Source organism: Rhinatrema bivittatum, chromosome 6, assembly GCF_901001135.1.
Source record: "Rhinatrema bivittatum chromosome 6, aRhiBiv1.1, whole genome shotgun sequence".
NCBI lineage: Eukaryota > Metazoa > Chordata > Amphibia > Gymnophiona > Rhinatrematidae > Rhinatrema > Rhinatrema bivittatum.
This window is the reverse complement of record NC_042620.1, coordinates 29,668,825-29,683,113: the sequence shown is the minus strand read 5'-3', so window position 1 is coordinate 29,683,113 and position 14,289 is coordinate 29,668,825. Positions and strand designations below refer to the sequence as shown.

General features: G+C 43.3%; 1 protein-coding gene and 1 non-coding gene across 22 annotated transcripts in view; one reads left to right on the top strand and one right to left on the bottom strand.

Moving 5' to 3' along the window:
• CLASP1 (cytoplasmic linker associated protein 1) overlaps positions 1–14,289 on the top strand; it is a 637,864-nt gene that overhangs the window by 142,953 nt on the left and 480,622 nt on the right. For all 21 annotated transcript variants that reach the window (XM_029605186.1, XM_029605182.1, XM_029605181.1 and 18 more), the window contains exons 3-6: positions 3,824–3,902; positions 6,768–6,871; positions 9,061–9,152; positions 9,248–9,323. In XM_029605186.1, coding sequence (XP_029461046.1) covers positions 3,824–3,902; positions 6,768–6,871; positions 9,061–9,152; positions 9,248–9,323 — 351 coding nt within the window. The remainder of the gene's footprint in view (positions 1–3,823; positions 3,903–6,767; positions 6,872–9,060; positions 9,153–9,247; positions 9,324–14,289) is intronic.
• On the bottom strand, positions 2,644–2,769 carry LOC115094770. The gene has a single exon (XR_003857623.1). It is a non-coding gene; the product is annotated as a U4atac minor spliceosomal RNA (small nuclear RNA).

Sequence of the window (14,289 nt, the reverse complement as noted above, 5' to 3'; positions counted from 1 at the left end):
TCGCACTCACAAAGCGGGGAGTAGCTGGCTTGTTACGGCGGTTACTACCCCAAACCAAATGTACCTGATACTTCACTCTCGACGCATATCCAGCATGGCTCTCTACTTCAACGGCATCGGAGAAAGACTGATACATCACGAATTTCCAGCATAGCTCTCTGCTTCAACGGCAGGGGAAAAGAAAAACTGATACTTCACGCATATCCAGCATAACTTCAACGGCAGGGGAGAAGAAAAAAGGATTCACACTCACAAAGCGGGGAGTAGCTGGCTTGTCACGGCGGTTACTACCCCAAACCAAATGTGCCTGATACTTCACTTTCGATGCATATCCAGCATAGCTCTCTGCTTCAACGGCAGGGGAGAAGAAAAAAACTGATACCTCACGCATATCCAGCATAGCTCCCTGCTTCAACGGCAGGGGAGAAGATAAACAACCAATAAGGGCTGTATAACATAATCTGGGTAAAAACAAATAAGCATGGGTGTAGCTTGCTTATTGCGGCGGTTACTACTCCTACTACCTCTAACTAATCAAGCTAGATATTTCACTTGGATGCAGCTCCTCCACCGCTCTCTACATTAATGGCGGGGGTGGAAGGGAATTAGAACCAAGAGCTAAGAGAAACAGATAAGTATGGGAGAAGAAATGAGGGAAGCTTGCTGGGCAGACTGGATGGGCCATTTGGTCTTCTTCTGCCGTCATTTCTATGTTTCTATGTTTCTATGTTTCTATACCCATGCTTATTTGTTTACCCAGACTAAATAATTCAGACCTTGTTGGTTGTTGTCTGTATATAGATCTACTTTTCTTCGTTTCCCCTGCCGTAGAAGCGCAGAGTTATGCTGAATATGCATTGACGTGAACTATGAGACTTTCTCCCCTGCCGTTGAAGCAGAGAGCTATGCTGGATATGCGTGATGTATCAGTCATTCACCCCTGCCGTTGAAGCAGAGAGCTATGCTGGATATGCATTGAAAGTGAAGTACCAGGTTTATTTGGTTTGGGGTAGTAATCGCCGTAACAAGCCAGCTACTCCCCGCTTTTTTGTGAATGCAAATCTTTTTCCACATTTCCTTTTGCCGTTGAAGCTTAAAGCAATGTTGGAGTCGCATTAACCGTGTGTATGTTTATTGAGTAAGGGTATTATCTCCAGGCAGTAACTGTCATTCCCGTGAGCCACCCACTCTTCATTCACGTCCTCTAGACTTTATGGATCCACAGTGTTTATCCCACACCCCTTTGAAGTCCTTCACAGATCTGGTCTTCACCACTTCCTCCGGAAGGGCATTCCAGGTATCCACCACCCTCTCCGTGAAGAAATACTTCCTGACATTGGTTCTGAGTTCCTCCCTGGAGCTTCAAATTGTGACCTCTGGTTCTGCTGATTTTTTTCCGACGGAAAAGGTTCTCCCCTTCGGACTCTTCACTGCCCTGAGAGTCTCCATAAAATGTCTGGCTGTGGCTCAACTATGGAAACAGGGGATTTGAGTATCCCCGTGCCTGGATGATTGGCTCATCATCTCTACAAGTCAAGAGACACTATGACAGCATCTAATCAAAACAATCTTCTGTCTAGAAAATCTGGGATTTCTTATAAACTATGAGAAGTCACATCTTGACCCTTGTCAAATTCTTCAGTTCATTGGAGTAAGGATTCATACGCCCTGATGACAGCGCACAAGTTTTCCACGACTGGCTGGGGGGGTCCCCAGGACAGGGTTGAGAACCACTGATCTAAGGGATGGTCTGAAAAATCCTAGATGCATGCTCTTGATTAAATCAAGAGAAGTCTCTTAGTGAGAGGGCGAAGCACCCCTCACAGATGCATTTGCACAGATATGAAAAAAAATGAGGAATATCTGATTAACTTTCACAGCTTTCTTCCATATTATATAATCAAGCCTTTGCACCAGGATTAATTTCCATTGTATTTAATAAAAGGGGGGAAAATCCCAACTCTTCAAATTATAGAGAAAATATTGTCTTAATTGCTTGTCATATGGTGGTATTATAGTACGTCTTCTGATTTATAACAAAAGGACTTTGAGACAATTTTTTCAAGTTATTTAAAAGTGTGAGCTGGTCTCATGGTCCAGTGACAGTGCCTTGTGGCCTGGTTTGGCCTCTGTTGGAAATCTAGTTCAAATTGCTTTAAATCATTTTAAATTGTATTATATGGTTTTAAACTGTTGTAAGTTGGTTCTAACCTGTTTCATTGTACCTTAAGTTCGCTGTAAGCCGATATGATGTATACACGAATACTGGTATATAAAAACATTTAAATAAATTTTCATATGCATTCAAAAATACATTTCAGCAACAGGAGTGTTCAAATTCAGATTTATGTTTAAATGTTCATGTATAGTTTTTGAAAGGCAAGATCGTCTACATGGTCATCAGAGAGGGCCCATTTATTAGGAATAAGGGGAGGGAAGAAAGTCAAGTGGAAGATAGGCTGTGCAATGCCACTATTGAAAACAAATCCACACAGCAAAGAACAAAGACTTTCCAGAAAAACTATTACATAAACTGCATTCATTTCCAATGGACAAATGTTCCTCCATTATAATACTGCCATCTAGCTTCAGCATAGTGAACTACACTAGAAATAGTTTAGTTTCTTATTAAACAAAATTCAGTGTTCCAAAAATTGTACCTTTCTAATGCTAATGCATTAGTGGCACATATGTGTTGTTTAGGTGTTAGCAGTGCTATTCTCACTATGCGTTCATTGAACAGCAGCGCAACCCCAAGAAAAGGATGGTTAAAAGATGTAACAGTAGAGAATCATTATAGAAAATGCAAGCTCTTTATAGGTTGTGGTGAAGTGCTGTGTAATGTTTATCTGAACAGTTTCCAGAAGAGTCCAGGCCTCTGTGAAAAACTATGGACAATGAAAGTTGATAGCAAACACACTTTTCATCTGATTTTGTTGTTTTAGTATGACTATGCAAAGTACCCATAGTGCTTTGCACCATCTAGTGGTGGATATTTGCATATGATTTTACACAGTGACATGCATAGTTGTGTAATCTGAAGACTGTCAGCCATCCATTTTCCATATATATAGTTATATTTAAGTTCAGTTTTTGAATATTAAACATAACTAGACAAAAATGTTATATTCAGCTATATAAGTATCCCAGTTTCAGAAAATAACTTGTCTGGGGACTGATAAGTCGTTGGACAAGTTCAAATAACTGTGGAAAATGTTTTTTATTATTTTTAACTTATATCCTGCCTGCACTCAAGGCAAGGAACAATAACCATATTAAAATACAATTTAATTATAAACTATGTAAACTGGTGAGATTGTAAATTGTAGTTAGTTATGGCTAATATAGAAATCTAGTAGACAAGATGGTACTGTTGCACAGTGAAATTGTTGAAATTCTCTTAATTTTTGCATTCTCATATATTGGTATGGTATTGGTTTCATACAGGAGTGAGCACTGGGCAAATTGTTAGAAATGTTGGATGTCTTAGGTCAGAAATATGCTAAAGATGGTGTGCCGAATCTGAAATGCTTATTGCACACTTAGTAAACCTTTTACGCTTGTTTCAGGAAAATGTTCTTTAAATACAGTAGCAAATTAAGAAACACGATATTAACTTGTAAATATATCACTTGGGACTGGAGCTATTCAACTGAGTAACCAGTCGGTGTATGCTATTGTCTATCGCTGTGGTTGTATTGTTAATTTGAGGAGGTCTGGCCCCTATATGCAGAAGTGTGCAGAGTGTGCTCTGAATGCCAGCATGAATGATGTCATTGTATAGCCTTCACACTGACCTCTTACTGGTGTTTTCTGTTTACAGGTGGCTTTGTTAGGAATGGATATACTCTCTGCTTTAGTATCACGTTTACAAGATCATTTTAAACCTCAGATTGGTACAGGTAAGCTACGGAACAATCTTTTTTTTTTCATAATCATTTGAAGTACTTGAAGAGACCCTTAGAGCTGCTCCCGATTGGAAACCTCTTTTGATTCCACTGTCAGTCTCCTACCTTTTGACAAGCACTTAAACCACTTACCCCTGCTCTTCCTCTCCCCCAAGCAAACCAGTGCCACACCCAGCAGCCCTGTCACCTCAGAGGAGGCAGTGACTTCCTTTCATACAGGTCGATCCAGTAAACCCCTGCAATTCGGTGCTCGCCGAATTGCAGGGGTCGCACAGGCGCGCATTCATTCATTCACTGCCGGTGGGGGCTGCCGGGAGAGGCAGCCCCCACCGGCAGTGAATGAATTCATTCATCCAGGCGGAGGAGCCGGCTGCTTTCGCCACCGGCTCCTCCGCCTGGATGAATGAATGCGCGCCTGTGCGACCCCTGCAATTCGGCGCTCAAGGCGTGACGTCACGGCATGTGACTGCCTTGAGCGCTGAATCGCAGGGGTCGCACAGGCGCGCATTCATTCATTCACTGCCGGTGGGGGCTGCCGGGAGAGGCAGCCCCCACCGGCAGTGAATGTGCGCCTGTGCGGACCCGGCCTAGATTTAACACGCGACCACCCACCGCCCGCCTCGAACTAACGCGTGTCCCCCCGCTGCCGCCGCCGCCCGGAACAGGCGCCCACCCGCCCGCGGCCTAGATTTAACACGCGACCACCCGGCTCCCGCCGCCGCCGGCCGCCTGGACCCACGCGGCCGTCTGAAACTAACGCGCGTCCACCCCCCGCCGCCCGGAACAGGCGCCCACCCGCCCGCGGCCTAGATTTAACACGCGACCACCGGCCCCCCGGATCCCGCCGGCCACCTGGACCCACGCGGCCCTCCGACAGGTATTTAAAAATTTTGATTTTTACACTTCCTGGTACCTGTCATTTCAAATGTCATTTGAAATGACAGGTACCAGCGCACCCTGGTTACTGTATAGGCGCTGTATTAAGCGCCTATACAGTAAAATGGGTTACGCGGCCATAACCCTTCCCTACCGCTTTAAAGCCGCGGCATGCATTTGCATGCGATTAGAGGAGAGTATCGGGGAGTTAGTGAAGAGAACTGTGGGTGCGGGGAGGAAGGGTGCGCCTGACACTACCGCACTGTTTCTACCGCGGCCTTACTGGATCGACCTGTGTGTCAGTGGCAGATAACAAGAGGGCTAGGGAGTTCATCTGCATTTCTACAGGGATTTCAGATCTGCTTATGGTCTTACTTGCATTTGATAATTTAAACAGCAAAAAAAGCAAAACCCTGGAAGCTGGGTTTGCAGACATAATTAACTTTTTCCCCCCCCTCTTTTAATGAGAGTTCAAGACTGAACATCCAACAAGGGTCAGCTTATTTGATGAGAATTTTGGGGGATTTGATGAGTTTGCATGTTTACTATTTACATGTTAGGTTCATGAATACCTATGAATCTACTCCTGGGGGAATTCTGTGAATCGGCACTAGACTAACTTCTGCAGCATTCCCCTCTCCTGCAGAACTCTACGGTTTTCCTGCAGAATGTGGCCAGCTGCCTGGAATGACAGGAGTGAAAACCGCTGGGGTTCTTATACTTTTCCTGCCCCAAGCCCATCCCCGCTAGCCAGTCAGTCTCCACTTTCATTGTTTTGCAGTTTCCCCTGTGCTACCTCTGAAACTTGCTGACAGCTTCCAGAACCACGTGAGGCTGAGTTTGAGCTTCAGAGTGCCTGTATTCTTGTTCCAGTCTTACAAGACTGAGACTGTGAAAACAGCTCAAGAGTTCTAGCACCACGTCACTCAAACTCCTTGAGAGCTGTGCTATGCTGTGCCAGGAGTGAGTAAGGAGAATCAGATCTACTTTGTGAGATCTGCCAAGTACTTGCGACTTGGCTTGGCCATTGTCTGAGACAGGAGGCTCGGCTGGATGGACCTTCGTCTGACCCCAGCATGGCAGTTCTTATGTAAAGCATCAGTTATTCCCTGGGTGATGTGGGAGAGACCGTGAGCAACAGAGCAAGGTGGGAGGCTAGCTACCTGGGGGGGGGGGGGGAAGAGAACGTGTGTTAGGGGAGCGGGGACAAGCTGGGGATATAGAGTGTGGTGTAGGGGAGGAGATGGAGATGGATACTCTATTGCCTTATGGGCAGGGTTTTTGGATTTTGTGGATTTTAATTTGGCAATCTGCAGAGTTTGAGAGGACCTCTGAGGTGTCAGCAGCGCACCAACTTTATGCAACTGCCGGTATTTGTAACAACAGCCATGGACACTGCCACAAGTATTGGCAACTGCAAAAATTTGCACAGCCAACGGGCTGGAGCTCTTCCTGGGCTTTGCGGACTGACAGATTAAAATCCCTGAAAATCAGAAGCCCTAGTTGGGTTGCACTATTACAATATTCTTGGAGGAATTTTACACCAAAAAAAAAAAAAATGAAAGAAACCACCTTATCTTTTAGGCAACAAATTCATTATTACTCAGATAGCAATTAAATTAACAAATAAGAGTATGTAGCATTTTTTAAATATTGTGCATAGAATTAATTATTCTTTTTGCTTAGAATTCCCCTAGGAGTACAATATGAAATAATTGTTAGGAAAGTGTATATGCTTTTGTACATGTATATTGAGCTGGTGAGTGGTAGAGTGCTGGCAGTTAAAGCAAGGAGCTGTGCAGATCCCGGTTCAGTTACCCTTTCTGCCCTTGTGTGACCTTGACCTCTCAGTGCACCAATATAGATATTAAATTCTTGAGAAGAGGACCTTGCAGCCATGTGATTTCTTGTACTGTTTCAGGACACAAATAGTGCTTATAGAAAATAATAAAGAATATATATATTTTTTTTTTTTGTTCCCAGTACTACCAAGCCTTCTTGATAGATTGGGGGATTCTAAGGATTCGGTGCGAGAGCAAGATCAGAGTTTGCTGCTAAAAATCATGGAACAAAGTACGACGCCTCAGGTGTGTCAGGCCTTTATCCCGCTCCATAATGGAATCCACATCTGAGAACTGATGGCACTATATACTTCATTTGTTTGCTGTACCAATTAATGAACATAAAACCGTATGGCCTGTCTCTTTCGCTCTGTAGCATGTCTAGCTGGCAGTCTTCCTTGCAGCAGATTCCCTGTGGTAGCAGTGCTTTGGCCCGGTGATCAGTGACCATCACAAACTTTTCTTTGACGGTCTCTCTTCATCAGTAGTTGGCTATATCAAAAATTAATTTGTTGAGATATTTCTGCCACCTTTACCACACTACTGCTGACCCTTCCTTAATTTCCTCCTTATACTAATTTGTTACTGAATTACTCTGTAGAGTAACCATTTTCTTAACTAAACTAGAAAAATGTTTACAATTTTCTATTGAAATGTTAACCTTTTTTTTTGTTTTCTGAGAGAACCAAAACTGTTTCTTTACAGTTCTATCTAAATTTATAATAAATTGATGTATTCCATAATTTGAGTATTATGCGTTGTTAGGAAGTTACTTTCGGGCCGATACAGTACAGTGCGCTCCGGTGCAGCCAAGCCGCACATTTTACTTTCAGAAATTAACGCCAGCCTAATTTTGGCCGGCACCGGGGAAGTGTACAGAAAAGCAGAAAAAACAGCTTTTCTGTACACCCTCCAACTTAATATCACAGCGATATTAAGTCAGAGGCCCCCCCCCCCCCCCCCCCAAAAATTTAAATCGGCTGGCGGCCCGTGGGTCGGAAGAAGGACGCTCAATTTAGCCGGCGTCCGTTTTCCGAACCCATGGCTGTCAGCGGGCTCGAGAACCGACGCCGGAAAAATTGAGCGTCGGCTGTCAAACCCGCTGACAGCCGCTGCTCCTGTCAAAAAGGAGGCGCTAGGGATGCACTAGTGTCCCTAGCACCTCTTTTTACCACGGGCCCTAATTTGCATGTTCTTCCCCCCCCTGAATTGCGTGCACAGGAGAGCAGGCGCTCGCCCGCTCTCCCGCGACTTTTACTGAATCGGCCTGTTTTTGTTTCAGTTGTTTATGGGTTTAGAGGACCTGCCACATTTCCACTTGCCTTCTGCCTTCTTGATGCATTCTATTGGGGAGCAAGCTGGGCGAGAGCGCAGGTTACCTTACATGATGTAGAGAGGAGGGTTGAGCGCTGCTGGGGAGAGAACTGCTACCAAAGGAAAACTGTTTAACAAAAAAAAAAAACAAAAAAACCCAACCAAAACCTTCCTTTCGTCCCTACACCTATGGCAGGGGTGGCCAACTCTATCCTCAAGAACCACAAACAGGCTTGTTTTTTAGGATATCCGTAGTGAATATGCATGAAAGAGACATGCATAGTGAATTTATTATATGCCAGTTTCTCATGTATATTCACAGTAGATATCCTGAAAACCTGACCTGTTTGTTGATCTTGAGGACTGGAGCTGGCTAACCCAGACCTATGGGAAAGGCATTTTAATGTGGAGCTGGCCACCTGAAGAAAACCTCTTCTTCAGAATGTGCCTTAAAGACAAGCCAGGTAGAAGTATCCCTCAGTTAGTCAAAACCCTTTTTCTGGCTAAGACCAAAGTTAAAATCTCAGCAATGGCCTGAGGATAAGTCATCTGTTGACCTTTTGGCTGAGACTGAGCACTTGTTTAACATCGGGGTTAACTCCCTGGCACCTGACTCTAAAATGGTTGGGCCAGGGTCCAAATGTGAAGAGGGTTAAACTTTGTTAAATGACCCAAAAACAATTCAGGTTTGTAAAACAAGTTTCTTGAAAGCTCTGCTGCTGATGGGGGTAGCTTGTATTGATGTCATTAGATATCTCATTTGGCACTCTGGAAATGGCTTTTCTGGCATCACTTCCTGCCCTGCCACAGCAGCAGAAAATATACACTCGGCAGGATTCCTGCTCAAAGTAACCTGGCTTACTCTGCAACTGCTCATCCAGTTCTCAGGAAGGCAGAAGAGTTTCCACGCCTTCTGGTTTGAGGATGGACATTCTCCTTTAAGGCGAAAACTTATTCTGAACACTTCTTAAAGCCAGCTCTTGTTTTACTTGCGTTTCTGTATGATATGACAAATGGATTTGAACAGCAGAGAATCGATGCTTATAGGACTGCACTGGCTGTTAGAAACTGGAAACCTTATGCGATTGAGCCTAACCAAGTTTTTGTTTCTAATTCTGCAGTATGTGTGGGACAGAATGTTGGGAGGATTCAAACACAAGAATTTCCGAACAAGAGAAGGGGTCTGCCTCTGCCTTATAGCAACTCTCAATATGTAAGTCTTTCCTCTGCATGCAGGCTTCACCTCTGGGCTCAGAATGAACACGGCTAAAAACCTGGGCCTTACCTACATTTTATTTTGTTTTGTAGACACGGTGCCCATAGTCTAACACTAAGCAAGATTGTGCCACATATATGTAACCTTCTCGGAGATCCAAATAGCCAGGTATGTTAAACAGACAGACCTGGAATATTATAATAATTGTGTACTATAAGTAGCTATGTTTTTCCCAGGCTGTAAATGTTGGACAGCTCTAGCAGAAATACTGCCCTCTGTATGTATTTTATGTTTCAGTTCCGGGACTTTCCGGTGCGTCAGATGAATAAATAGTGTACTGGTAGCTGAAATGCTAGGTTGTATATCCAAGGCTCTAAAAACCAATATAGTAGAATCATTTCTGCTCAGCTGCACGAAATCTTGAGTGCATTGTATAACACTCTGGTGAGTTGAAAAGTTCAATCAGTAGACAAGCAGTCTCATCACTTGTGACTGAATTAAGCCCTTTATGTCCAGTACAGCTCCCTTATTCCTGCCAAATATGTGTAGCACTAAAGCGGGAAGAGGGCTGACATTTTGTTTGAAAAGGTGAGGGAATCTTCCTGATGTCACCCGAGTATCAATCCTGTCTTTTTGACAATAGTTTGGAAAGAGAGTTGAATCCCTGCAGCCGCCTGCCCTGCATGTCATGCTGATTTCCCATCTGTCACCTCGCTGGCAGGTAATTGGGGAAGAAAGTTGTCATTCTGGATAGAGTAGGCAGAGTGCCATGGTCACACGGGGGAACTTGCTTTGCAGCAGGATCCATATCCGCTCTCGCACTATTACCAAAACAAAGTCAAAGCTTGCTTAGTCAGTAGGAGCAGTTATAAAAGGCCTGAGCTTCCTCCAAAAATCTTGGAACCAGTAAAGGTAAGCTCTTGATTTCGAGCAGCTTTGCGGTGTTACTGCTTTGAATTGTCAGTTACGCATGAACAGGATTGTTTTTTCTTTTTGGTTTAAATACTGCAGTTCTGTTAGATGTATTGCTCCTGAAGAAAACGGCAGTCTTGGTAGGTTGTGATATCTTTTAAAAGGTTTAGTTACAAAGAGTCAATCTATCACTTTCAGAAATTTAGACAACCCAAAATACAGAGAGACATGTGAAGCCTGAAGTATTGCGTTAAAAGGAGCACGATCTCCTCTCTGATTTCTGTGAACATGGCTTTTCAAGCCGTACTGTAGGCTTCTTGCATCTGTGTTTTGGTTTGTTTACATATTTGAAAAACTGATAGATTGGCTCTTTGTGATTGAATTTGTAACCATCTGAGTCATTCTTTAAAGCCTCTCCGTTTATTCATTTTTATTGATACCTTTAAAAGGACCAACAGCAAAGATGTTGGCATGTATGTTGTTGGTCCTGTACCTACCAAGCTGATGGTTTCTTTCTTAACTTCTGTTTGTTAAACTATCAAGTTAAGATAAATGTCAGTACTTTATTTTTGGCTGAAAATAATTGTTCTCTTTTATTTGTGCTTGTTTTGTGTTAAAATACCAATTGCTAAATATGGCAGAGCCACCTATTGGTGAATTGTGGAAAAGCAAGGATTAGACTTATGGTTAGTTTATTTGCTTGGTTAAAAAAAAAAAAAAAAAAGCTGTTATAAGCAGATTTGTAGAGATAAGTTAGGAAGAAAATAAATTAAAGTAGAAATAGTTTTATAAGCTATTATAACTCCTCCTTCCAACATAATAAGATTAATAGCAGCCAAGAAATTGCTAGGTCTGACACTGCAGACATCCAACTCCATAGCAAATATTGAATTCGCACTTTTCAACTCTAAACATTTGATCATTGCACTAATCTACGCTCCCCCCGGACTTCTTGAATCAGACCCCTCCCCTATCATAGAACTAACAGCAAAACACCTAAACTCTGGAAAACCAGCCATCCTGATGGGAGACTTCAACCTCCATGTAGATGTCCAACCTCTTTCCCCCAACTGCAATACTCTTCTCTCCTCCCTCAACCATATGGGCTTCAGACAAATTGTAAAAGAACCCACCCACAAAGCGGGTCATACTTTAGACCTTATCTTTATAAACGAAGGTTTGTCATCTCACTCCACCCCTACCTGCACTGCGGTACCTTGGTCCGACCACAGAATCATCTCTTCTATGATAGAGATCTATGAGCCGCCTCACCAAACAAATCAATCTATCACCATTTCGGTTAGAAAACAATGCTCAGGAGATCTTCTCAGCAAACACCTGACTAAGGAACTAAGGAACCTGGACCTTACGGACACCAACTCAGCAACATCCTCATGGATCAACATCTCTAACAAGGTCGCCGATCAAGTGTGTCCCATAAAAACAAAATCCATCAACCCGGACAAAGACAACAGAAAACCCTGGTTCACCACAGAGCTGAAGTCTCGCAAACAGGAGCTTAGATGCAAGGAAAACCAATGGCGAAAAAACCCAACTACAACAACACTCCTCAACTACAAATCATGCCTTAACACATACAGAAACAAAATCAACAAAACCAAGAAAGAATTCTTCTCCAAAAAAATTCACCACTTCTCATTCGACTCAAGAGCCCTCTTCGCCTATGTCTCAGCCCTTACTAAACCTCCTGGACCGAGCATCCCTGATGACCAAGCTCTCAAAAAAGCCAATGAACTAGCCAACTTCTTTGACAACAAAATCACCACACTCGTAGCCCCTCTCAAAGGGACATCTCCACACACAAGCCTCACAAGCAACCACAATTCGCAAACATATATAGCACCCGTTCTTCAACCCAACACACATACAGCAGAACTCGAATCTCTGGAACCCACATCCACCTTAGAAATAGCAAACATCCTTAAGAAGCTAAAACCATCTTCTCACCCTCTAGATCATATCCCATCAAACCTGCTGAGTTCCATCCCTGACACCATAGCCAAGCCAATGGCAGATATCATTAACCGTTCACTCGCCCAAGGCCAAGTTCCCAACCAACTCAAGTTGGCAATACTCAAACCGCTCCTCAAAAAACCCAACCTTCCCACCACAGATCCCGCTAACGACAGACCTATAGCAAACCTTCCAATGTTAGCTAAAATTATGGAGAAAGTCGTCAACCGACAACTATCTGAATTCCTAGAAGACAACAATATCATCTCCAATAACCAATTTGGATTCCGGAAGAAAAAGAACACCGAATCGCTATTAGCCACACTAGCGGACACCATTATCTTCAATCTTGAAAAAGGCCAACCTTGCCTCCTCGCACTTCTGGATCTTTCCGCAGCGTTCGACACCGTGAATCACTCTAGCCTACTACAACGTCTAACAGACATCGGCATCACAGGAGCAGCCTTCAACTGGTTTAAATCCTTCCTGGAGAACAGAACATATAAAGTCAAGATAAACAACGAGGAGTCTCATCCCATACAAGCCAAAATGGGGGTACCACAGGGCTCCTCACTCTCCCCCACCCTCTTCAACATTTATCTTCTCCCACTCTGTCAACTTCTTACCAACCTCAAGCTTACCCACTTCCTATACGCGGATGATATACAAATTCTCATCCCCATAACAGACACCCTACACAAGACCATGAACTACTGGAATAAATGCCTCTCAACCATCAACGAGCTTCTAACCAGCCTCAACCTGGTCCTAAATACTAACAAAACGGAAATCCTAATAATAGCACCGGAACTATTTACACCTAGCTCCAGCAACTCTCCAGACACATCAGGATACACCACCTCACCTCAAGTCAGAGATCTGGGTGTACTCCTAGACAACAGACTCAGCCTCAGTAAATTCGTAAACAACACTACAAAAGAATGCTTCTTTAAATTACAAGTTTTAAAGAAACTAAAGCCACTTCTGCGCTACAGAGATTTCCGCACAGTACTCCAAGCCATCATTCTCCCGAAGTTGGATTACTGCAATTCACTCCTGCTGGGACTTCCCGCCTGCTCCACAAAACCCCTACAGATGGTCTTAAATGCCACAGCAAAAATTCTCACCAATGCCAAAAAAAAAGACCACATCACCCCGATCCTCCAGCACCTCCATTGGCTTCCCATCAAATACAGGATACAGTTCAAAACCAGCATGATGATTCATAAGGCCCTACATAACATCTCCCCACTCAACCTAACATTCCAGCTCCAACTACACACTTCTAAAAAGCCGACGAGAAGGGCATACCAAAACAGATTGATCACCCAACCCGCAAAATCCTCCCTGAGAAAACGCGCTTTATCCACAGCGGGCCCGTCACTCTGGAACTCACTACCTCCAGACCTCCGCCTCGAGCCATGCCATACCACTTTTAAGGTGAAACTCAAGACTTGGCTCTTCCTTCAAGCATTCCCAGAGAGCTAAGAACAAGATATAATCAACCCACTGTCCTATAGCATTAATGCAATGTTTATTTTACACTATTTATTATTGGCCTTATTTATATGTTTCATAGGTGAACTTAGTTTGTTTTTTTTCTACCTATTATAAAGCAATCGTTTGATATGTTCCATGTAAACCGCCACACGGCGGTAGTTATTTCAGTTACCTGTGAACCGGAGTGATATGTATTTTATACAGGAACTTCCGGTATATAAAAACCAAAAATAAATAAATAAATAATATTACTTTTTTTTTTTAATGAGCCAGTAGTTCTTCCTTTCTCATATTTTTCAGCTCAGTTGGAATCTGTGCTGGGATTCTGGAAAATGAGCCTTCATTCACAGTGATATGGGGATTTCCCCCCTATTTTAATATTCCTCCCCCTCAATATTTTAAAATGGCAGAGTTAATTTGAATCTATCCAACAGGTGTGTTGCAAAATAGGTTACAATGGCCCATAAAGGGAAACCCAGAACAAGCAATTAAACCGGAGAAATTCAATAATTCCAAGGAGCCAAAATCTTTGTTGAGATGTCAGTCCCCCGACATGGAACCGTGTTTCGCTAGGCTGCATCTGGAGGGACGAATTACATGTAGAATAATATCAATGGCATTACACTCTTGAAAGAAGTCTCTCTGGAAACAAAATTAATTAAACAAAGTGTCAGGGACCATAGGAGAAGCGTAGCAGGGGAGCAGAGGCAACCATTAAACAATTGTAAATGACAATAAAAGAAGAATA